At 34.1% G+C, this 27,141-nt stretch overlaps 2 protein-coding genes across 3 annotated transcripts; one reads left to right on the forward strand and one right to left on the reverse strand.

Moving 5' to 3' along the window:
• Positions 1–1,486: 1,486 nt before the first annotated feature.
• Positions 1,487–11,356, forward strand: LOC148310115 (uncharacterized). 2 transcript variants are annotated; one of them, XR_015837434.1, is made up of 11 exons: positions 1,487–1,576; positions 2,033–2,103; positions 2,923–3,056; positions 4,399–4,514; positions 5,214–5,263; positions 5,342–5,501; positions 5,745–6,488; positions 8,397–8,891; positions 9,172–9,849; positions 9,956–10,115; positions 10,814–11,356. XR_015837434.1 is itself a non-coding variant. In XM_088258980.1 (11 exons), the coding sequence occupies exons 1-11, from the start codon at positions 1,501–1,503 to the stop codon at positions 10,942–10,944; spliced, it is 1,992 nt and encodes a 663-aa protein (XP_088115106.1). In that variant the 5' UTR covers positions 1,487–1,500; the 3' UTR covers positions 10,945–11,356. The 2 variants fall into 2 exon arrangements, 1 of the variants encoding a protein (XP_088115106.1); XM_088258980.1 differs by having other exon boundaries at positions 8,397–8,605; positions 9,709–9,849.
• A 2,247-nt stretch (positions 11,357–13,603) lies between these two features.
• Hinfp (Histone H4 transcription factor) lies at positions 13,604–26,857 on the reverse strand. Its single transcript, XM_088258953.1, has 7 exons — positions 26,451–26,857; positions 23,064–23,229; positions 21,465–21,706; positions 20,613–20,828; positions 18,851–19,059; positions 17,995–18,192; positions 13,604–16,410 (listed from the first exon to the last, which is right to left on the reverse strand). The coding sequence occupies exons 1-7, from the start codon at positions 26,712–26,714 to the stop codon at positions 15,828–15,830; spliced, it is 1,878 nt and encodes a 625-aa protein (XP_088115079.1). The 5' UTR covers positions 26,715–26,857; the 3' UTR covers positions 13,604–15,827.
• Positions 26,858–27,141: the final 284 nt, after the last annotated feature.

Raw genomic sequence — 27,141 nt, forward strand, 5'->3', positions numbered from 1 at the left:
ATAGTAACATCATTCCAACTGAAAATACGTTTTGAATATCCAGTACATGGTATCACCAACTTATAATACCCTATCACACTTTATTGATTTTGTTCTATTTTCATTGGATGCTTCTATTTTGCATACCCTCATTTATTTTAATGAGATCACAAAACTCCCACAATTTAAACCTTGAAAAGAATGCCTTAGCAACCTGGTAAATAAACAATTTGAAACTATAGAAATATTGATTTTTTACTACAGTCATTGTGTATTTGACTTTCTGATTATACATTTTAAATTTGTATTGGTTCCTTCCAAACCATTCAAGGGTATAATATCACCATTGTACACACAATATGCCTCAAGTGATGTATGCATATATGCTATGCATATACATACATCACATGGATCAAATATGTATAAATATTTATAAAAATTAAAATTAAATAAAAATATTATATTTTTATATATATATATATATATATATATATATATATAAATATATATATGTAATAACATTGTCTTCACACTTTTTTTTTTGGTAAGCACTTTAATTTTCCCATAAAGGAAAGATCCCATTCTGAATATCGGTGGTTGAGAGAACAGGTGACACTGTTAAATGAAAGCTTTCTAGCACATTTCTCTTTTTCAACTTAAAAGCGCTGCCTTTCTATATCTCTATCAATGTACTACTTCCTGTGGAGCTCTGTGTGTTCCCGACGATACAGTGCTACAATTGTTGTAGATTAGATGTATAAAGACTAGACCCTTGCATGCTTCTACAAATTTGGATTCTCACACTTTAATATACTTACATTGAAGGAAACTGCTCGGCCATAAGCGAATCATCCCCAGAATTAAGCAGGCAAGAAAATATTAAACATTAGTTGCGAAGGATTATGACCCCCCTGCTGGCTTCCTATGGAACCTCAGACAACACTCCGCCATTGGTCTCTCCATTGTTCAGCCTTAAGAGCTCCCGCAACGGAGAGGCCTGTGATCTCTTTCACCTTTTCGGTCCATAGCCTCCGTTTATGACAAGCCCCTTCAGGTTGTCTGGTGGTCTATGAGCAATGTGGTCGAAGAATTGGAGAACTTGTCTTCGGAATAGAATCGAAAGACGATCTGTGATCCTCATGTAATAATGCCTGCATCGATCTTAGTCGATGTTTGAAAGAAGCATTTCCCATGACGAAGCATCATAAGCATTTGATAGGTCCCAGTTTCAAACACAGAAGTGATATCTAAAAATTTCACTTCCGTACGCAAACCAAAGGCTACCAAGCACCCCATCCTTTCTAAATATAGTAGTACACAAGTCCCGCTAGGCAAAAATGGGATGTGCATGGTATCTATGAATACCCACACAAACCTCTACCTAGAATCATTGACTGATGGGTAGGTATCTTCTCTACCTGTTTTTTTTATATGGTATCACAACGTAGCAAAAAATCTTCTTCTTCTGACGTTTTTTGTCTATGTTATTATTTCTATCGTAATCTATGGTTATTATTAAAGATGGCGAACTTTCCCCGTTTTAGGGTTTCGTCTTGTGATATAGCCAATATGTATAAAGCGATTCGTTTTACAGACGGTAAGTTTCAATCCATTTTATTTAAACAGTTAATCATCGGTTAACGCCGCTAATTGTATTATTTATTTTTATCATAATTAATTCTTCGAAGCCAGTTGATTTTTAGACTACCCTCGAAATTTATCATGTATTCATCACGTGAAACCCGATTGTCATGATTAATAGATATTTATCATTTATTATAATTCTTATAGTCTTTTACAATATTATATGTTCAATTCAGAAAAAAACCGAGACTATATTTCAACTATTCCGTTTGCTTTCGTGTCAGTGTTTATTCTGCCATCTGTTATATTATTGTTTGTTTGGGTAAATTTACACTCGCCATTCCGAATGATGTTTACAGACTCGCGAAAAAGGTTTTAGCGAATAGTATGGTTGTCATTGATCAATTTCTTTAAAAAAACGTTATATAGGATGTTATAATAACTGGATTCAATGCAATTTGATTTTCAGTCCTGCCTTACGACAGAAATGAGGATGGAATTCCGATTAGAAAAATACATGTGACGAGTTTGCATAGCGAGGTAACGTATTTTGACTTGTTTTATAGCCATTTGGTACTACACTTTTGTTTAATAACCTATTTTTAATTTGATATTACATTCGCGATATAAGTAATTCCAGCTGAATAAATAGATTTTGTATTTTTGTGCAAATAAATGTGTTAACAAACATGCAGGAGGAGGGTTAGAGAATAGGTAGAATTTAAATAATGAGATAGACTTGCTTTTTATATAAATCGTATTCATGATTTTTTTCTATCTAACCCTTATCCGCACCCAATGGTGCATAGGGCACTGCATCAAATTGGTGCAGTGTTATTTTGTTGTTACTTACATGAAGACAAGGATCACTCCTGCGCTTCAGGGATCAGTCCAGGGTAATATTAAATAAATATTAGAGTGGAAAATCGCTAATATTTATTTTCACCCCAATAGTGGAGGACTGAAAAAATAAAGAACCTTAAAAAATAACAATGAGAATCGATATGGGTTTTTATATAAAATAAAGTTGGTCACAACTGTCCTCAAGAAAAGGCGATGCAGTTGGCTAGGCCATGTATTCTGCATGCCTCCCGAGAGCCACCATCAAGCTTGCCTCCTTTACAAGGCATTAGGTTCGCGCCGCCCAGGACGTCCACTGCTGACAATTTGTCGGCAGTTCTCGTCTGAACTTCGGGACGTGGGCTGACAGCAAAGCCTGGAGACAGTTTGTGGATTCCATGTGCTTCACATAGAGTTATAATGATAATTGAAAATAAAACCTTTGTATTATTACGTACATGAATAATTTTATATTAAGTTAACTGCACATCCCAATGTATTTTTTTTTTCAAATTTCAGATGACCAAAAAAGATTTGTTTCATTGTTTTAAACGGTTTGGATTTATAGTAAACTGTACTCTTCATTACAACCAAGATCAGACCGCTCCAATATATGCATTCATCACATTTGCCGAAGTCCCGCAGGCGAGCAAGTAAGTATAGAATATCATTACCTGTTGCTTTGTTGATGAGTCTCTTAGATTGTGAACTATACCGCCTTTTCTGCTGACTGTAAGAGCGTGTAATAAGTATTTAGGAGAGAAACATATAGTCAGGTCATGTGTATTCACTTGCAGAGCCCTTTACATACCTCTACCGGACAATGTTATGTTCAAACTAATAATCAAAGTGGATCAGAAATATCTCTTAACCAACAAAATGTTTGAAAAGGTAGTTTAGGAGCATGGTTTTTTTACATCAAATATCTCATAGTGTTGTCAAATACCTTTTTTCGCGGTTGTGATTTTTTTGGTATAGTTAATAAATAAAAAAAATATATGACAGTCGATAAGTCACACGACTTTTGACAAAAGTTGACATTTAATGGTTTTACATTAGTGTTTTCAAGAGTTTTTTTTTTAGATAGGAATTGCATTTATTGTTTACCTTGCTTATTATGTACAAGGTTTATCATTTAGTGAATTTTTGTTTCTTCTAGCTAATTCAATATTTTTTTTAAAATCTGTGTTGGGAACAGAAGGAATAACCTAGTGTGGGCCAATCAGGAACTTCTCAGCATTTGCTCATTGCTGGGAGGAAGCCACGTTAAACTCCTGTTTTCAAGAGATTGAAAATTGGATGTAGATATTGAGAGGAGAATGAAGGCTGATAACATAATAAATGGCTTCTGTCCATCGAAACTAAACTAGCAGCATCTAACCGAGTGTTAGCGCTAACACTGATGTATGAAAGCAAAACCACGAAGAATGTGTGGAAAATCATGTGGGGGGAATCTCATATACCCTTTCAGAGGAGCGGTGCAATGGTACTATAAGTAACATTGTCGTTGCGAGTAACATAAATAAATTCCAAAAATATCTAACATGGCAAAGGTTTTTATATTTTTAGTTAGCCAATACATTATTTTCCAACGATTACAAAGAGAGGTATTGTTTACTAATAACGGAAGGGTAACAAATTTACACATATATATATATATATATATATATATATATATATATATATATATATATATATATATATATATATATATATATATATTTTTAATTACCTAACGTCCAAGTGACTCTGAAATCTAGCTACGGCTTATGCAACACCGTTTATCATGTCCCTACTCAGGCTTCAACTTTACAAGTTTCATAGCCTATGCTTACTTGTGAGTGGATTTACTCTTTATGTTTAAAGTTACTATAATTTCATGTAATTCATGAGTGAAAATTCTAGGCAAAAACACTCGTAATTTACACATAAGTTTTGAATACCCATTATATAGAATTCTGGCGGTGTACTGCATAATATTTATTGTCTCTGCAGGGCGCTGATGTCAAAAATCACATTCAAAGGTAAACGTCTCACTATATCCCCGGCAGATTCCTGGCACCAGCCACGAGATTCCACAAGAAACATGGCTACAAAGAAGCCCGACAAAGGTGATGCCATTCAAGGAGTACTTGTAGACTGGTATTCTCTAATTGTTCTCGTTAATATTTAAATTATAATGAATGTTATTGTGCAGATTTCGGCCTGCACCCTAACCCCACAGTGATTCTAGATTTTTCTTGTCAAGTAAGGTTGTTGCTAAAACCCATGTATGCCATATTACATATTCAATTACGGTCTTATATCGTTGGCAAACAAAATGGTTAAACAAGAGTTTAGCCGTTCTGCTCAAAAGGCAACTATCTGGGGCTTTAAATCCTAATGGGTCTTACGGACATTCTTACTAAATAGTAAGTTCATATTATACTTAATACCACCTCCAATGTCCACCTCCGTAGCGCAGTGGTCAGCACGTTTGACTACCCTACTACGTGCTGGAGGTCCCGGTTTCGATTCCCAGGGGGGTCAAAACAAATATGGCCGATTTTCACTCTCATTAATTTAATATCACCCTGGACTGGTACAAGAAGCGCAGGGCTGATCACCTTGCCTTCATGCAATTAACGATCAAGATAACACTGCGTCGCTATGATGCTGTGCCCTATGCACCATTGAGTGCAGATAAGGGTTAGAAAAAGAAGATACTTAATATTATCGGATCAAATAGAGAATGTTTCCATTGTAATTAACTTTATGTGCATATTTTCTATTCCTTACTAGATTTTGTAATATTTCGAGTCTTGTTACAGATAAAAACACAAAGGAAGTTGACAACCTTCCAAGTTGTTCTCAAATAGAGGTAATTTTTGCATCTTAATTTTTTGTTATATTTATGTAACAATTGGACAATTGTTTAATTTTCTCGTATCTCTTGCAGAGTGTACCCGATGAAGATTTCACATATGAACAAAATATTCTGGATATCCTGAATCACGATTGTATAATGAAAATATTTTCAAATCTTCATATCAAATACTTAATAAGGTCGGAGAGAGTCAGCAAAAAGTGGCGAGCTCTTGTAGAAGATAGACTGATAAGTATGTTTTAATTCTTATGAAATCCTATCCAATTTTTCATTCCTTAAAATCTCCCGAACCTTGAAAAAAGACACTTGCAAATCTAATCCAAAATAATATATCAGCAGCCATCCACCTCCAAAAAGTTGGGGTTAGGTTAGGTTAGAAATAAATTGTAATTTTTTGTGTTCATATCAAGAGATTAGCAAAAAATTACTTATTTATTTATTTGAATGTGTAAATAATATATGTTTCTTCCGCCAGGCATGAGAATATTCAAGACGTCTTCCTGGGCGGAGACTAACAGCGTCCCGCTGACCACCAACACGCTCCGCACGCTCCTCATGAGGTTCGGGGAGAACCTGAGGAAGCTGCACCTGGACTACCAGTGGTCCATCCTCAACGAGCGGACTCCGCAGATCATCTCTCGATACTGCCCGAACCTGACGGAGATCATCGTGACGGGCATCACGGCGCGCAACTGGAGACCGCTCTTCGAGAAGTGCACCAAGCTCAAGTCCCTGTCCATCATCTGCTGCGACGACCTGGAGGACCGCGACTTCGTGCACCTCAAGAGCCAGCTCGAGGAGCTGACCATAGTGAACAGCGAAGAGCTCAACGGGAGGTTCCTCACGCTGATAGATGTGACCATGCTGAAAAAACTCGTCCTCAACAAGTGTTCCTTAGATATAAACAAACTGTTTTACGACGTTTTTAGTCGAATGAAAAACTTGAAAACCTTGTGCCTTGACTACAGTGCGTGCTTCTGCCTTTCCGATATGGACGTAGTTCTCGGGTCCGTGCCCCAATTGACCGAGTTCTCAGTTTGTTACTTTAACTCTGTTTTGTTGATAAAGCTGGAGGCGATCGCGCTGCTGAAGGAGCTCAGGGTGTTACTCTTGTCCAAGAATGTTTCCGTTACTAACAACGTGTTGAGGGTTATTGTCAAAGGTTGCCCCAAACTTCACACTCTTGACATCAGCAACTGGAGAAACTCCACATTGTCAGGTGAGATAGTTTGCATTATTCTACACTTACTGTGCCTTAGTAGTCGCTCATATTCTCCTGTTCCCTTCCCATCCATTGTTTCGACCATTATCTACACCCGGCGGTGTATAGGGCACTACATCATATTGATGTGGTCAAAACTTAATAATCAAGCTGTTAGCTATCAGGACTTAGGTTACTATGTTATGGTTATAAATACCGCGATTGAAACATAATTAATTCAAAAATAAAATGTGTTTGATAATTTATAAAGAAAAATTTAGCACAACCCTGAAAGAATCCCTAACATACTGTCCAATATATCTGATACTTTTATTTTTTTAATCATGATGTCAGATTTATGGATCCGATATTTCCCACTAGAGTACTGAAAGCCGATATATCGGATTTTGGTAACCAAAGAGTTAATTACACAAAGGCAAGGCAATCAGTCTAGCGCTTCCATGGTAACATTGAATAAATATTGGATTTAAAAAAATACATTCATTTTGATCCTGCCGGAAATCATTTTCACGCACGGTAGCTAAATTCACCAACCGCTTCATCACGAAGACCGATATATAGTACCACCATTCCTCCCCTATTTGCCTAAGAATTTAATTAGAATTTCTCGGAACAGAATGCACAGATTGTAATTAATGTTTGCTTAAAACGTGGCTTACCGTTTATACTTTGCATCCACATCTGTTTAAATAGTGTTGGTGTTATTATTGTCAATATTAACTCCGATAACTTTTAGCACGACCTATCAACTGTGAAACATATAAGATTTTTAAAAGATCATAGGAGATAACTTTTTAAAAATATTGAATATTTTAAGAGCATGTTTTAACCTTTCCCTCCCGGTGATATGTATTTACTACAACTCGACTTTAAAAAATAGAATATCAATATAAAATATAATAGATACAGGCTCAGAATTTTTGTATTCCTGCGTAATATAATTTCGTATTACATCAAAGTATTATAATACTTCTTCTTCTTCATATATTATAATATAAAGTCATTCATTTGCAGCGACGGAAATACATAATTTGTGAAAAAATCGGGGACAAGATCACTAATACACAAACGTTTCCCTGTGTTTGTGCGTGCTGTGCTTCGCTTACACGCGCACGTCGTAGCATGTTTAGTAGCGCACAGGTCGTCCTCTGCGGCGTTTGTGTCGCTATATTTTTACTATTTTTTTTCTCGTTTTCAGATACTTACCAGAGCTAAAATTACAAAATTGTTACATTTCAACTTCAACTATGGTCAATAAAAGCAACATTTAGGAATATTAACGTTTTTCGAGCTTTTAAATCACATTTTCATATGGTGTACAAAATACATATCACCGTCGCATGCGGTAGTTTTTAACACCGTAGGGGAAAGATGATACTATAATAAATAAAGATTGTTTTTATTTTTAATTATTATAGTTTTAAAAATGAGAATATTTTAAATATCTCGCTTTTAAATCACATTTTCATATGGTGTACAAAATACATATCACCGTCGCATGCGGTAGTTTTTAACACCGTAGGGGAAAGATGATACTATAATAAATAAAGATTGTTTTTATTTTTAATTATTATAGTTTTAAAAATGAGAATATTTTAAATATCTCGCTTATCAAGATATATTCATGAGATATGACCGCATCCGTGCTTTGCCTTCCTGGCGCGTCATTGACCAACCGAATTGTGAAATGTCTGGTAAAGGAACTAACTCTGAGATAGTATGGTTTAAAGTTTGAAATACAAAATAAACTTATTGAAGTGTAATATACTTATTCAAAAGAAAACTCATATTTCATTTCCTCTAACTTTTTGATCCTCCCGAGTTATTGCACAGACTGTTACATAGTTAGTTCCGGAATTGCACCGCCATAAACTGTTTGAATAACTCGAGTCTAAATTATTTCAGCCGTGACAGATGAAGGAATCGGTTACGTGTGGAACCTCCCCCAGCTGGAAGTGCTGGGAATGAGCGGACTGAAGGTGACGGATCGCGCTTTTGACAAAGTCGGAATTGACGATTGCGGCTCCAAACTGCGATCGCTCGTTTGCCGTCATAATGTCAACATTACCAATGCCGCTCTCGTGAGGTTGGTTGAACTGTGCCCCAAAATCACGGTAAGCCAAATCTTAATTGGAAACTACAAAACTTTCAACTTAAGCTTTCAACTTTAAGCGCTTTCAAATTTAAGCGCCCTTGAGGTATTTTTTTTACGAAAATGGCGCTATATAAGTTATCCAAATTTATTATTATTATTATAACTGATTAATCTGTTGTTTTGGAACACCTTCGTTATAATTGTTCAATTTCTTAATAATTAATAATTTTAAGGCATACAGATGTTCTCATCTACAAACTTGTATTATCGCTTGTCAATGAGAACATCCGTAGTTCTCGAAACTAGTCATGTCTATGTTTTGAATATTGAAAGCATTAACTTTGTGGATCATCTTGATAAATTATTTCGAGAAATAAAAATACTTTGTATTCTGATCCACTCACATTTTTATTTTACCAACTAGTTTCGGCAACAACCTGTTGCCCTCTTCAGGGTTACATTTATAACTTATAGTTATAAATGTAACCCTGAAGAGGGCAACAGGTTGTTGCCGAAACTAGTTGGTAAAATAAAAATGTGAGTGGATCAGAATACAAAGTATTTTTATTTCTCGAAATAATCTAGTCATGTCTACATTAAGGCCTAGATCTCGAGCATTCAAATCATAACTTGTTCGGCCGTGCTGTCTCTTTATGCTTAATTTTTTTTAAGAATACGTATATATTGGAAAAAAAAAATTACTTTTTTTTAAAAACCATATACATATGTCTTTATTTTGAAAAAAAACTAATTTTTAATACAAAAATGGTATTTTAAGAATAAAAACGAATTACGTCAAATGTTACTAGAGTTTAGAGAGAATTAAATTGCGATTTATCGTATATTGGGCCTTAATAAACTCAAGAAGTGGTCTTATACAAGTGTTTTTTTATATTTAACTTTCAAGTAAATCACAAAAAAATATTGCGAGGGCATCCAGGCATTATCAATGCCTGGAACTCCTGATTGTGGAAAGCATGTAATTTTAGGCTGGCTGACTCCCGCGGTAGTGACCACTATGTGTCTACCAGTTGAATCTGACCAGTAACAATCCATCTTTACTACGGTGCTAGAAAATCAGGAATTAATCTTTAACTCTAAATATGTTTTCTTTTGATGCAGAAAATCGACGCTTACGGGTGTACAGAAGTAAATGAAGATTTTGTGAAGTCAGCGAGTGAAGTGGTGATGTTACAGCCAAACAGAAAAGAAAAACTCTTAGTCCACATAGCGCATATCAACATGCTTACGGAAAAAGCCCAGGTACGGACATTCAGGAATAGCATATTTATTTCAATTTTGGAAATTCATCCAATTCTTTCTAGCGCTCAGTTTGTGACAGATAATTTGATGAAATGTGGACTTTCAGGAGGTGATTAGGAACATACAATGTCCGCTGTTACGGGTCGAGACGACGGAAGATTTCTGTGATCCGCTTCTACATTCCTACAAGAACTGCTGCGATTATAATGAGCTACGAGATAGTGATGATATGCATGATGGATCCAATGAATTTGATGATATATCTGGTTAGTTTTCATTTAACAATTCTCTAATAACTATTATAACTTTATTACTAAATTTCACCTTGCCTTTGTATGATCAACATTCAAATGGACATCTCATCTAGATAGATGAGATCAAATGATGCGGTGCTGTCCTAAATCCTATGGCTTAGGACGGCCGGCACCCAGCAAAGTGCAAAAATTTTAGCCAATGCATATTTTTTTTAAAAAGTTTCATAGATAAAAGCCCTGTTCAGTACATATGGTTTAACTTGATATCTTATCAGTACATATAATGCGCAAGGCATTATATCTATAGACGCAGTATCATCTTGATGAGTCCTGTCCTTCGGGTCAGTCCAGGGTGATTTAAACAAATGTAAACGCATTGCTACTGGGCAATTTTTTTTCATCAACCCTGACTTACTTATATTCAGACAGTCTGCCGCCCGACCGTCAATATACTAATCACAAGTAACCACTAGCTCGATTCTGATCTATACAATGTTTTTTGGTATCTCTCGCGCTATACCAAAAGTAAGCAAATTGAGCGTTGTTGTGCGTCTCCCGCTCTCTACCAAGAGTATATAAAAGACACTTTTAAGGGTTTCATTATATTTATTCTGACCCTCCTGGAAATGCAACCCGGGATAGCCAGCCACTACACGATGAAAGCAGACTACTAGCCCCGCGACAATTCTTAATTTTGCGCTTGATTTCAGATATGTCTGCAGACGATTTCGACTATAGTTGGGAGGATGCGGATGACTTGAATGATGATCAGGATTCGGATGACAGTGTTCAGAATATGTTTCTTCCAATTTTGATGCTCCATGAGAAGTGGAATATCTAACACAACTACCCGAGGACCAAACAGCCCCCAATGCAAATTAAACCTTCGCTATATTGCTAAACATCTTCAAATTGTAGTTCTTTCTTACAAAGGGCAGTCGAGATATCTTAAATTGGCTTGTGAATACGGGTTTTAATATAATGTACAAAAAAACATATTTCCTTCATGTTTTTATTTTACTATTTCTTTCATTGCGTGTTTGGCTGTTTACAAAATTTAAAAAATATATTTAAATTTGTTTCATTTTATTCTTATTGTTATTGATATGTTTTTAGTTAAAATATTTGTTTTTTCCTTGTAAAATATGTTTGTAGTTTTATGAGGCGCCAGTTACCTACTGTAATATACTTACTGCTAAGTTGTTTATTTTATTATAAAAAATCTCAATAAATTAAAGGTTATTTTAAGGCTTTTTTTGTTTTTTTTTTAAATATATGAATACTTGCTCCTATTTGTCACCACAATACTCGATTCTTCCAAACAAAGGCTCAAAAGTTGATAAAGCCAAAAAAATCCAAAGTTGAGCGTGTGTAAACCATATGCACATGTTTTTCCAACCTATCCCAGCAAGACTACTATGTATACGGCTGTCCAAACTTAAAACACAGTAAGGGACATTTTTTTAGTAGATTCTACTTAGTCCAAAAATGCAAAAAAAAACTACCAAAAAAATGTCCCTTACTGTGTTTTGAGTTTGGACAGCCGTATAGTTTTGAACTCCCTTCTAATTAAATTTATTTCTATTCTCATAAGAGAATATGTAGTGCTACAGACGTTCTTAATCTAAAAAACACAATTACGTATTTGAAAAAATGATTATGTATTTTATTAGTTTATTAACTAACTAACCATTACGCCCCTGTCTGCAGGGGTAGGCAGAGAGAATAGAATGCCATATGTACCACTGTCTTTGCAAACATTTCACATTCATGCATCTCCTCATACATACCCGTCGATTATTTTGACTCTTGACCCGGACTTCCTTTTCCATCTACATTTGCCTCATAAATTTGTTTTACCGTTCTTTCCTCACTCATTTGTTCCACATGTCCAAACCATTTCGACACACCTTAATTTTATGGATGATTATCTCAGTCTTGTATTCATTCCTTATTTTACCATTTGAACATCTATCATACGTCGTTTTACCGCATATTCGTCTGAGGGATCACATTTTGACTATTGAATAAGAAAAACATATCTTAAAAATATTTTTAATAATCCATTGTGCGGTTCAAAATTTATACAAATATAGTACTTAGTATCCACTAAATTAATATAATATACTTATAATTATCTCAATACACATGAGTTTTTATCAGGTTGTTGCATCTCAAATGTCTGATTTTCAGTCTTATTGCAATGTTTATTATTTTTGTATTTAATAGAATGGGTGAGTTACCTTTGAGGTCAATATATGTACACCTCTTTCTCTTTTGCAGAGATGAGAGATATTCGGATTATCTTCCCTTTTCAGTTCAATGAAGGAATTTATACGGCAGTAGCAACCCGAGAAATGACAGGGACATCAGGTGAATGAATAAACGGTTTAAGAAACTCGGTCAGTGGAGTTTTGATTTTTTTTAATGCGCGTGGTAGAATGACTTCCACCATTGAAAATACAAAATTTCATGTGAAAGTGACCACGACACGGCTCATGAAATTTAATATCTCCTGCCGGAGCTCAATAATCTAAAAAACAAAAGTGGATTTTTACGCTACCAGAGTGTTTGCAGAGTATGGATAATAATTACTTTATACAATAAATTGTTATTTTATTTATGGCGCTGTTTAAAGCTGCCTAAGACAGGGACAATCATTCTCAAGTGATAGTTGACGTCGGAGGGACCTGACATGACACGCACAGAAGAAGAAGACATTTATTCAACATAAACTAAATCTGACATTCAAGATGCAACAATGTGATATAAATGAATTATAAAAACTAACAAAGTCTTATTAAAAAATTAATTAATTAAGTATAAATAACAGGGTGATGGGTACTTTTGTGCACCGAGTTTCAATACACCTGTGACATCATCATCAGAATGGTGGCATTTTTTTAAAGCTTGTAAAAAAAAAAAATAAACAAGGTTCCAAATTGAGCTTCTTAGATTTTCACTTTCACACGCGGTTTAAATGCTAATAAATATAGTTATTTCGTTGAATAATCACTCAAAGTATGCTATAACTCACTGGTTACTAGATACCGGATTTGGGACAAAGAAATATGAGTAGTGTTGATCAACTCAATAAAAATGTAAAAAAACATTTTTGAAAGCGAATAAAAAATAAGGAACAAAAACTTGTTTTGTCAATAGTAATTTTCAAAATAAAAGATATGACACTTATTTCATGGAAGTGGTCTGTATCATTAACTATCATTTGATGTATTACTATAATGTGCGTACAAGTTATTCAGTTACATACATATTTATATTTATGATTTTGAGATGGATCTTGCAGCAAACAAAAATGATGTCACAAAAAGTGAAGGTTTATAAAGTTTAGCCACTTTTGCAAGTATGGTGGTTTTAATTTTTAATTAAATACATATTAAACATAAACGCAATACTTAATCTAAGTGAGAATTTCTTCCAGAGAGTCTCCAAAAATATATACATATAATAGCTGTGTCAAAGGAGATAAATAGTTTGTTTTTTTTTTTTTAATGGGTAAGACCCAAAGTTGTCATCTCATTTTATAGATACAATTTGAAAAACACAGAAAAGAAATTAAATGCCAGTTTAATCAATTACATATATTTTTCCCTTCAATTGAATTATAATTTGATTAAAGCGCCTTCAATTAGTATTTTACGAAACTGGCATTAATCATTATATGTACTAATATTTTTATTTTCTGTCCACGTATAAAAAACATGGTATATATTGATTTTTTATAAATATATGGGTTATATACATATATGTTGATTTTTTAATGGGCTTTTTTCACACAGGAATATCAGATTTATCATACTCCATAAATCAAAGGAAAGATACATAAAATATTAACAATTTTTTAAAACTATAATGAAATGTATGATTTTCACATGATTAAGGGTTTTAATAAGCTAGCGATATATTTGCATATGCATGGTTTTGCAAAGTGGGTAGGTATGCTGTTTACACAAGTGCATACAGGTTCCCGCGGGCATTGTTTCCTAATACAAAATGAATCAACAGGGTACATAAACTCCGCAGTAATGGTGAAGTAACAGAGATCAAGTTTTTTTGATTTTGATTCTTGCGGTCAACAACACTTGGTGACATTGTGGATCGTTTTCTCGCAATGAAAATATAGATATCGACCAGAATAGCACAGATTGTCTTATGATCTTCGATATTAAGGCCTTGCTCGCAATGATCGAATTCATTAAGCGTCCGGCTGTGCCGAGAGCCAGTCTTCACTTCAGCCCCGATATTTTTAAAAAATATATTGCTGGTTAAATGCCAAAAGGCCACAACGCAAAAAAAATAAATTCTTTATTCCAAAAATAGTATCTAAATCGTCAACATTTTCATATTGGAAAGACACCCATGATTCACATTAAAAAAACCGAATATATTTATTTCGAAGAAAAACTTATTTTTTCAATACAAAAACTGTGTTTTAAGATTAAAGAGAATAAGATCAATCAATTAAAATGTTACCTAAGAAGATTAAGTTTCGATTTAAGATATGTTGGGCCTTCATTTATTTGCAAAAAAATGTATGCAAATGCCTACCATGTAAAAAAGTAATAAACAATTTAAAAAAAAAAAAACATGCATAGAAAATAAACAAGGCGCACATTAATCACTGCAGAGTTGATAGCCCGTGGGGGGAGCTTACATCTCGTAAATTTCTACGTGCGAACATTGGCAAGTGTAATGATTAATGTACATAATTATATTGTGCGTCCACTGTTTTTTCTTTCTGTCCTGTGATTTTCATTTGGGTTCTTAAAATAATTAATGAGCTTTAAACAAATTCAAGCTTCCACATATAAAAAAAAGGTCAACATGGAAATCGTTCAATGATTATCATTAAAAAGATGTCAAAATATTTGTAATGTATCACATTGTATTTAAAGTATGTAATCCTAGTTTATCATATGAATTGTTCAACATTCAATACATTTTAAACGATATGGAGAAACTGTGACAGTTTATTACAGAATTTGTACGTAAAATTTAGGTTCAAATAAGTACATACCTTATTTTTATTGATCAAACCACTCCTTAATGCAGGAATTGAGAGAAGAAAGTTTTATTTTTATTTTTAAATTATCCCATCCATAGAATAGGATGCCGAATAATGAGCTTATAGCTCAGAATATAACGTAATGTTTGCCATAAACATAAGAGGTGATTTTTTTCTTTTTTTTAAACTGAAACAAGTATTTCCATATGTAATGTTGAATAAAATTAATGAAGAAAAATGCGAAAATTTCAGTATCATGTTTAGAATTTTGTAAGGAGTATTAATACTCTCAAACACAAACAGGGAATGCTGGTTATTTAAAATTGATATGGTCGCAATATATTCTGGCCGATTCGGTGAGCATTTACGTTTTGACAAGCTCAGTTTTTAAAATATTACCCAAATAATCAACGTCCGCAATAGATATTTCAATGTTTTTAAGGAGTATTAACACTCTCAAACACAAACAGGGAATGCTGGTTATTTAAAATTGATATGGTCGCAATATATTCTGGCCGATTCGGTGAGCATTTACGTTTTGACAAGCTCAGTTTTTAAAATATTACCCAAATAATCAACGTCCGCAATAGATATTTCAATGTTTTTAAGGAGTATTAACACTCTCAAACACAAACAGGGAATGCTGGTTATTTAAAATTGATATGGTCGCAATATATTCTGGCCGATTCGGTGAGCATTTACGTTTTGACAAGCTCAGTTTTTAAAATATTACCCAAATAATCAACGTCCGCAATACATATTTCAATGTTTTTAGCTTGCTCTAAAAGAGACTCGTCATTGTCAATATCGTTAGTGATGGAAGCGTCATTTTCATCCTCTATTTTGGTCGTCCGGCGCTCGAGAATGGAGATTGTGGAGTAGATTGTGTCGGTGGGTTCTTCCATCTCAGTTTTAATGACCTTATTTTTGGGAGCCGCTTTCCGAGATTTTCTTTTCTTGTTTTGGAACAATTTGCAGTTTGCGCTATTGTCATCCGTGCACTCCAACTTGGCATCCAACATGTCCTCGAATGTATTGATTTTGTGTTCATCAATGGTTAAAATGTCCTCGATATTGTCGGGTTCCTGATCGGAGGGAAGAACGATGAAGGACGTGAGGCCATCGATGTTGGTGGCGGAACATTCGATTACTTTATAGTTCACTTCGTCTTTGATCTTTAATTTTTCCCTTTTCGTAGGTTTTTTGCGGGGAGTTTTTTCCTCACCAACATCGCATTGAGGCGTGTTGAGTCGATAAACTCCTTCTTCGGATTGTACATATCTAAAAAGAAATTTTTGTTTATTTATTTGATTTTACAAAACAAACAGAAAACGTTTCTTTATTTTTGCTATATAAAAAATTATTTTGACTGAAGTTCATTTTAATGATTAAAATCTTTCAATTAGTTTGTTATTTGTTTCAAATTCGATTATATATTGCTCTAACAGATTAAAATTTTAAACCTTTTTTTAGGAAATCTCATCCACAGTTTGGAAATAACTAAGTACATATTTGGTAAAATTGTTTCGGCTTGCCCAGTTTTTGCAACATTATATTCTTTATTGTAATCTGCATTTAATGTTGAATGAGTAGGGCGCTGAAATTTCTTTAAATCTGATAGCATGAATGTTAACCCGATGGTTGCCAGAGACGAGATATCTCGGCAAATGGCGGAGTGCCCGTATTGCCAGAGACGAGATATCTCGTCAGTACTTTTGATGACGTATTACTCCGCAGTTTTAACCCATATTGACAATCTGTCAAAAACGGAACATACATTGCCATGTGTTGAAGTTCTCACAAAATATTTTATAAAGTTTTTAAATACTTTTAAGTGATTTATCGGTATCACTTTCAGCTGACAGTTGACAGATGTCATTAGGGCTACCACTCAAACCACTTGAAATATTGATTATTTTAATCGATTGTTTTGAACGCCAGGGGTTTTTATTTTGCTCAATTTTTTTGTGTGTTTCTTATTATTTTAAAATATTATTATGAAAATATTTGTTTATTTATACCTTTCGCGTTATATTTACTCCGATTTTATCAGTGTTTTGCTAGTGATATTGGTTTCTTTTCACAACTTTTTAGTAAATAAATTATTTCTTTGTGCTAAGTTCTTTGTTCTTCTTCGTGCTAAGTGAAAAAGAACAACCCGGTACTTCTCATGGCAGAAAACGGAAGGCAGAATTTCTATCGCGACTTACAGAAAGACATTTTTTGGAAAAACTACCACGGACCGAAAAAAATCATCCCCGACTGCGAAGTGTATTGTGTGTACTAGCAAAAAACTAAGAAAAGAGTCTAGTTATAGGTGTAAACAATGCAAGATGGCTCTTTGTGTTATACCGTGCTTTGAGAAGTACCACACAATGGAAAATTACTAATTTATCACATTTCTAACTATACTTCATTCTAAGATACCTGATAAATAATAGTTGAGTGTTAATATAAAATTTACTATTTTTTTACATTTCAAACTATATTCCATTGATAAATAATAGTTTTGTGTTAATATTAAATTTAATAAAAACTTGCGTGTGCGACTCAGTGTGACAACCCTGTCTGAGATGAAAATTTGAAACTGGTTTAACTTCAAGAATAAAACTCTAACAATCGATGCGGGATATAATATTTGGTAAGTAAATTATAATTCAATAAAAACAACAAAAAAAAAATTCTTTAGACAACTTTTTTTTTTCAAAAAAATACTTGGCCTGTTGAGCACTGCGGCGTAATTTATTTGCGGCTATGAAAAGGTTAAGGACAAATCAGACGTCTGAATGAATTATAAATTTAATTTACATCACGATTAATTTATTTCCGAACAAGATTAATCAATTAAAGTAAAATATATATTACTTGAAGCGTATGGCTCCTTCGGGAATGTAATATCCGTGCTTCCTTATGAGATGAACTGTGAGCGCGTGGCCTCTCGAGTACTCGTTATCGCAGACGTGACAAGCATAGATCCTTCTCTCTTCCAATCCGCGACACGGTTTGGCGGTCCTGTTATGATGCCTGATGTTATGGGTTTTCAATTCGCTCTCGCGGGCAGCCCTGGAATTGTCGCAAAACATCCGTATTATGTTTCAAGATAAAAATGGCTACTTTTCTTTTTGTATTCCATTAAGTATAATGAAAGCGCAGATAAAAAGGATTTAAAATGGGGACCCCCTGCATCCAACCTCATTTATCAATCAAAGTATGTAGCGTGATATGTACTAAAATTAATTGTAGTATTTTTTTTAACAGCTGCTTTCTAGTTAGATATTTCAATAATTTAATAATAAGCATTGTTGTTATTAAATCCATTTATTATTTATATCTTTATATTTGTATATAAAGATATAAATAGCGTAAAATCTTTTAGTATTATTAATATTAATTCAAATACAATTTATGATTCTACTGAATTCATTTGTTGCGATAAATATTTTGCCCTGCAAAGGTATCATTAAACTGTCGAAAAACCAAATGGACAAATTTAACTATAAAGTTATAGGTAATAGAGCTAATATTAACAATACCTAACATTGTGAATACTGAATGAATTTTTCTAAAATAACACATTTGCAAGGTTTGCAACAGAAAATTGATGAAATATTGAAATGAGGATTTATTTCAATATTTTAAATAGTTACCTTTCCCAAAAAATAAAGTGATAATAAAAATGTGGTAAATAAATTTGTAGGTAGACCTAGAGATCAATACTTACGCATAATCGCACAATTGGCATTTATAATGCTTCTCCTGAATGTGCGCACTGCGGATGTGCCTCCCGAGCACGGCGGGAGTGGTGACGGAAAGGCCGCAGAAGTGGCACTTGACAGACTTGTTGTGATATCGCGAGTGATTGCGGAGTAACCTCTCGTTGAAGAACAACTTGTTGCAAATGGTGCACTTGAACTGGAGGTTTTCCGTTGTCTGAAAAAACCACGGAGGACGGATTGAAGTTCAAAACTTGTATTCCAATTCTTCGTAACAGTACTCCGGCTATCTTTGTTTGCCGTTGGCTGGTATTACTGCTATGAGGGAAAAGGATAGGGGAGAAGGAATAGTAGGCAGTGGGGTGTAAAGAGAATTAATTAGGGTAGACAGTAGAGGTAGGCAGTAAGGTAATCTAGGTACTACTTGGTAAGGTAGGTTACGTACTGGTTACGTTTTTATATGTTACATGGGTAAGTTAGGATAGGTTCTGCTTTGCTGCGTATATGGAACGCACGCCCCCGATAGTAGGGGTACTATATGAGAAAGAAGAATGGCAGAATAATAATCCAGAAAACCTAGGTAATTTTTTTTATAATGCATTTAAAATTGTAGATTTCTGCAACCAACTAATAAAATGCGGAGAAATATTTCAAATGAGATTCTCTCTCGGAAAGACACTTCACTCGGTGTAATTTTTGTCCAGACCTTATAAATTGGCCACTTAAATCATAAATCCAGTGAAAACTCCATCAATCTTTTCTTTTACACTATAGTAAATAATATCGGAACTGTCGGCTCCATAGCCAGTGAAACCATTCCCGAGAGATCCAAGTCAGGATAGAAATGGCGAGAAACTGCTCTTTCGAAATGTGTGACATCCATAGTAATAGAAACTTATCTCAATCTGTGCATAAGAATTGTATACCGTTGAAAACCCGACTCTCATCCAAGCTGCCCTTATAAAGAAGATTAAAGCATTCGAAATGCAGTGCTACAGAAGAATTATCTAAATACGATGGTTTCAGATAGTTTGAAACAAAACAACACGCACAACGTATAATATTATATACATATTATAATATTAATAGATCTAGCCAAAGAATGAATAATTTACTAGAAATCTCTTTTTGCAAATCCAGACTCGCGCAACGACACTCATTTTTCATAGATCCAAAACTGTTTAATTCATTCCACAAAGACTACATGCCGTACAATAATTACCTAAGTTTCTTTAGATTTAAAATATTGCTTAAATTATTTTTTTTTAAAAAACAGATCTAAGTACCTTCTTTCTTTAAACGTACAACTCATATAATACTTACATATTTGCTAACTTTCCTCATTTTCATTTTTGATTTTTTGTTTCCTGTTAAAATCAAATATTTGTAGTATATATTAGCACTTTTAATCTAATTTTATTTCTGATAATCTATTGAATTCCTGCCAGTGCCCTATATTATAACCTAAAATATAATGTTTACCCACACACAGGCCATGCCTTTGTGGGGTATTTTTTTGTATTCATATTATATATTTTTTGTACATACTTGTATATTAATATATGTATTGTGAAATACAAAATGATTTATTACGGATAAACATCATAGGGAGATGAATTGAGGAAGTTTTTTTTTTCCCTCTCACACTTTTTTGCACCCTGCAAGGTCATGTAACGGGTACGGGATTCTTGCACTTTTGCTTTAGTGCTTTCTAGTATGCATTATTTGGGAGAGAAAAAAATAATAATTGAGGAGGTTAGAAGCTCCCACCTGTCTCTCGCAGTGGTCCCTGAACTTGACGTGGGTGGTGAAGGCGGTCCCGCAGTGGAAGCAGGCGATGCGCTTCTCCCCGCTGTGGGTCTTGACGTGCTCCTGAATGTACACGGGCTTGGTGGTGCGGTGCCGGCAGCCGAGCCAGCCGCACTTGAAGCCCTCCTCGGGGTCCTCCGTCCCGAGGGCGTGGCCCTGAACGTGGTCGAAAAATGTCTAGAATAAACAAAAAGAGGCCTTTTAACGTTAACCCTTTAAATTTCCTGTCTGCAAATAACTTAACAATAACACTATGTTTTTTGTCTTCCATGTCAAATTCGCCGTTCTTAAACTTTTGAAACTACTCACGACAAATTCTTTCACTTAAGCTTTTCGAGAATACAACAATTGATGTCCGACTTTCTGTGGGGAGTGGGTTCTTTTTATATGAAAAAAAAATGCACCGATTCACATTCATTTACGTCCATACTCAAGACCATACTTAAGACAGCCTCACTATACGCTTCTACAAGCAATCAACGCTCCTCAGTTAAGTAAGTAAATCGAAAGTTCCCACAAATGCTGACGGTTATTCTGATCAAAACTCAACTTATAAAAATTCACAATATTTCAATATTTTATGGTGTTGACAGATGTACAACCTTACTATAATGGCGTTTTACATTTGACAATTTGAACCACTTTTGTCAAATGACAGAAACATATCTGTACACCTAATATAAAAAATATAACACAGCAAGATCCCGATTGACGGGGGATACATTTTGATCAGTTGAAAGCAGGACTTATGTTTTTTTTTCTTAAAATAAAAAAATTGGAATTAAATAGCTTTGATCGATGGCATTTACTTACTTGTACGTTATTAAAGATTAATTCACATCCTATCCATCTGCAAACGAAGTCACTGTTAAACACAGGAATATTATTCCTCATGGTAGAATCTGCACCGCAGTTCTTAATATAATACTCTTCCTGTACGGCTCTTCCGAGAGATTTAATTTTGGTGTGATAAGTATGGTAATTAACGTGTCTAGTTATATTTTTGCTATCAGCCGTTTCGAATTTACACAAGTCCCATAAGCAAGTGTATACACCTGGAAAAAGCAAATATTGAACAAATAAAAATTTGTAACTTATATTATTTTAAAATGATTTTTTTTTTTAAATAAGTTTAAAATCCCCACATAAGATATCTTGTTATAACTTATAATTAAGTGCTGGCCAGTTTTAATGCAAACAGCTTTATCTTCCAGACTATTTGAGTATGAATTCTGGATGATAATCAACCAAATATTATTTCATGATAATTTTTCACTATTTCTCACTTAAATTTCTGTTTCAAGTTTTGAACTGCCATTTCTTGATTATTTGATGCAACAGTCATGTACCATTAAACTATAATAATCATAATATATCGAACTAAACACTATAAAGATAATAGGATCCAATAAAGGGTATGAAAGCAGTCTGATTGATAATTTAGAAGAAAAAAAAGAAACAGTCACATTCACAATTCAGCCGAGCACTTACTACAATAGATACTGATTAAAAAATATACAAAAAATTAGCTAAATTATATTTTATAGGGGAGTAGCAACAAAATCATTAAATTAGCTAACAATTAATGCTCAACAAACTTTTACAATAATTTAAATTCGGAGGGGATATTATCAAATAACCAAGATAAAGGGTAAAAATATGCTAATTCAGGTTCATATCTATTGAACTGCGGATCATGCAATGATGAATACGTGGGGAAACAGGACGATCATTCAAAATAAGGATTTACAGGACTGTCCAATGTTAGACAAATAAAAAATTTAACTCCAAACAATGATTTTGACAAAAATATTAACGTTAAATTATTACACACATCTAGCAGTAAATTAATAAAAATCAAACACTTTTATTAGACCACTAATTGAGTTGTGTTTCACACAACTAGTTGCGAAAACTACAGATGTTTTCATCGGTAGGTGATCACAAACAAAAAAGCCAGCATAAAATTTTTAATAATCATCATGTTTTTCCACAAAGTTAATGCCAAATCTATTGATTAATCTAGTAATCTAGCATTAAAGGTAAAAAACTAAATAAATTCTTACGATTTTTAATTTAAGTTTTACTTAGTAAACACCACTATTTCTTAAAATCTACTCTGACACATGTTTCGATGCATTCCGCATCATTTTTAAACACCGTATGTGAAGCTAATTCTAAATTTAAGAGTTGGGTCCTTGGGACGTTGAAGGTTGAAGAGGGGGCAAGATCTGTTTCTTATTTTTATTTATTTATAGTAGATTTTAAGAAATAGTGGTATTTACTAAGTCAAACATAAATTAAAAATGGATAGATTTTATCACAAAGTGACTGCCGAAACAATTAATGAAATTCTTATGATTTTCACTCCTTCATATTTATATATTAAAAAAAAAACATTAAAATTATTACTTAGTCCGTCCGCATAGTTTTTGATGACAATTTGGGGTATGTGCTCTCTGACGTGTGCCTGGAATGGCGCAAACTCCATGGTGTTGTACCGGCACCCCGTCCACTCGCAGTCCAGGTACACTTGGAAAGGCTTCTTGTACTCCCTTCTGGGTCTCGGCTGGGAGGGCTAATCAACAAAATATGCACCGTTGTCAAAAACCATCAAACACCAACATTGGATAATTCAACCAGAATTAATAATTTAACTAAGAATTATTATTTTAGCTCATAATTTGAAAATTCTGGTCAAATAATAAGCTAAAATAATTTTAGAAAATATATATTTTCTGGCGTTTCTCATGTATGTGATTATAATCCAGGATTCGGACCTCACATACAAATATAAGAGTTTCTGCTTAATAAAAAAGCTTCTTCATCTCAACACTAGATGTCTCTAATGGAATTCTAGTGATTCAAGTACAATGTTTCGAAATTGAATCATATATATTGAACTTCCAAGAATTTGAGTAGTGTAGGGTTACCAATCATGGGAAGAATTGGTGAATGTTACACATGTGTAAAGCGATCACTTAAACCAGCCTATGATGGTCGTAAGCCGTGTAAATGCCCAGACTTCCATGTCCTTTTTCATCAATGATGAGATGTCAAAAAATACTCGATAAGTTTTTAACCAGTTCCCAGTCTAGCCCGAGTGTGACTTGGGCAAAGGGTCGTGTTGCATTGACGAGTCCGAGCACTGCTCGGGCAAATCATATTCCGACTCGTCAGTAACAATTTGCTAAGCCAAATATATATTTATGCAACATTAATGCATTTGTTTTTATTGACTGGCCCTAGTGATTGGGCAGTCTTGTTTCGACTCGTGGGTGACGATTTCCTGCAGAGTGACAAATTTTCTCGCCAAAATAAATAAACTGTTACGTGGTTAAACAAAAAATTTAAAGCATTTTCCAAAAAAAAGTTTGGAAAATGCTTTTTTTTCTTCTTTCCGTTTAGCTTGCATCTTTGTTTTCCTCAGTAATAGTAAAATGCGTTTGTGATCACAAACACCCAAACCGGTTGAAAGTAAATATTTCTCGGATTTATTTTAAAATTGTCAGGAATCAAACCTGTGACCCAGTTTTGCAGCCGAGCGCATGATTAGTTTAGTGTCCAGATAGATGGGTCCATGTTCTATTTTTTTACAGTCAACTTGTTTATTTGAAATGGAAACCCTGGAATTGGACTCTACTGGAGAAGAGCAGACGCGCCTTTGATTTGGGATCGTAAAATAAAAATCAAGTCCAAGAATTTAATATATCCGACATTTGCATAAATAAATTAAGGTAAATATTTTCTTCTTCTAACCATTATTTGGACCCAATATTGCATAAGATATCGCTCACTCCTTTCAACAACGTCATTTATAAAAAAACTTGATTTTTCAGGAGATCGTTTTTAAAGTTTAAAAATAAATATCAATAATAATAATAATAATTTGGATAATTTGTATAGCGCCATTTTCGTAAAATACTACCTCAAGGGCGCTTATAAAGACATGGATAATAATAATAATAATAAGATGATGATGATAATGATATAAAAAAAATGGATTAAAACGTCGTCAATCGATCTCGGGCTGTCGAGTCTGGAGCGGGGAAAAGATGAGCCGACAAATTAAAACGCCTTCCTCTTGATCCCATGGGCTGGAGAATGGCCAAGGTGTTGAGCAGGACGACTTCCCGAACGATGGTCGTCACGCTGGAGGGCAGCTTGTTGATCTCCTCGTCATTGTGGATGGCCATCTTCCAACTTCCAAACTAGCAGTTCAAACGGGACTTCACATTTATTCTCTTGCCGCCCTTCCGTGATCCGACATGATGGTTTTGTCTTTGAGGTTTTCCGCTTTCGCTTTCATACTAATGGGAGCTGGCGCAATTGAGGTATTCAAGTTTGTAGTTCGATTCCATAAAATTTAACCGTTTAAGCACATGTTCTCAGATTGGTATTGTCTTTGCACATTTTTATTGCAGTCATTTATCCCCGAGAAGTTAGGGGTTTCGGATGAATACACTATAGTCGTAAAGTACCCTTAAGGGACGAACACAAAGCACTTTTTAACGCCAACTTGCCACATGTGTTCATTCGGCACAGATTCTTAGAAATACACTACACCGTTTAGACCAGCATTGCTATATTGAACGACGCAATGATATTATTGATGCACTTTCATCAGTTAACAGCTAACCTTTATAAAATTATAACTTTTAACCATTTCAAGTTAACACCAATCACAATATTTATAGATGAGCAAAAAATTGTAGACTTGAGATGTAAATGTCCGGAGAAAATTAAATAAATGATGGAGCGTGGTTCTCTCAGCAGCCGCGTCGGGCGCTCGAGGAACCACACTCGAGCGATTTATTGAACTTTTTACTGTGCAATAGATCTTTTTAGGTAAAACCTGAATGTTTTTTATCCTATTGAAAAATATTTAGTTTATTTAAAAAAATAATTAAACAATACATTTTCTTTAAAATGCAAAAACAACACTTTCTGCCCTGTAGCGAGTAAATATTACGTTAAAAATATGCCGCTTTTGCTGGGATATAGTACATTTTCTAGGCATTCCGAAAACATGCATAACTGAAAATTGACGATTTTTATATGACGTTGTTGAAAGGAGTGAGTGATATCTCAACAGATCAAAATGGCATTGTTATCTTGAATCATTAATTACAGAAGGCAAGGTGATCAGTACTGTGCTTCAAGTACCAGTCCAGCAAATGAATATTAAGAGTGTAAACTCGTTATTGTGTATTCTGACCCCTCTGGAAATAGATCCCTGGGACCTTCAGCCATTAGACTATGACCATTACACTACAGTAATGGTCATAGTCTAATGGTAATTCAAAAACTAATGTATATTTTAAATATACGGCTCAAGCGAGATGCAGATATATTTTGTCAAATTACGGCATGATGGAAAATTTATCATTTAACTATATATAATTCAAAAAAACTTATTTTTCTTTGAGATTATTTCGACAGATTTAAGTAGAATGAGAAATTATCTATATTTTAAGACTTAACTGCAGATTGGTACACAGTCAACATGGACAAAAAAAATCAGATTTAGAGTTTTTACATTTATGATTTTTAGTTAAAACTAGTCAGCTAAAATGTCATGTCATTATGTTTGGATTTTTGTGGATAACAATGTAAATATTTTAGTAATGCTATTACGTTTGTTAGTAACTTATGACTGAACACTTTCCACAAAATAAAATCACACACCTTTCTAGAATGGATCGTGAGCGAGTAGCTAAATATTCAATTCGAAATGATTTTAGCATAAGGCACTCCAGGGTTTTAGTCATGACTATTAGATAGAATATTTATACTAACCACATTTGAGCTGTCAGAGTCGTCATCAGAATGCTTCCTTTTCGAGCTTTTAGCATCCTTCGACACCTTATTTTCGAATTCTAATATATCGAAGTACTCATCCACGGGAATCGAAGTTTGCACGCTTACCCAATCCTTAATACGCGCTAGTTTCTCGGTCGTGGGGATTGTTTGGGATATTTCCAAAACATTTTGTTTCGAGAGATCGAAACCTGGCGTCAAGGAGCACTCCGCTTCATTGAGGAATTCGTCTAAAGTATCCATTTGAATATATAATACTTCTTTGCGAACACAAGCTTTACATAATAAAACCGTGATCGCATGACGTTACATTTATCATCGCAGCGGATTATTATACGTACTTATCGCGCCCCGAGCCTGATCTTTAAAAAAAATTACATGTCAATAAACAATAACTTTTTCTATGAGTAATTTTTGTCTATTCTATTTCCAAAATCTCACTTTTTCTATGGTACCTACCTATTTGCGCAGAAAGAGAGAAAGAGAAAATATCCATTCTCGATTGCATTTTTTTATACTAATAATTCTGATAAAATTGAAATTATTCGACTGCTGATACAGTGAGACAAATTTTTGGAATCTCTTATTCAGATACTATTTCACTAGCTACGCTTTCCCGATTATAAACTAGATATGCTTATACTTAAAATGATGTAGTATTTTTTAAATA

The sequence above is a fragment of the Brachycentrus maculatus genome, unplaced genomic scaffold (genome assembly GCF_059751285.1).
Source record: "Brachycentrus maculatus isolate JH-2025_06_01 unplaced genomic scaffold, ASM5975128v1 h1tg000105l, whole genome shotgun sequence".
Lineage (NCBI taxonomy): Eukaryota > Metazoa > Arthropoda > Insecta > Trichoptera > Brachycentridae > Brachycentrus > Brachycentrus maculatus.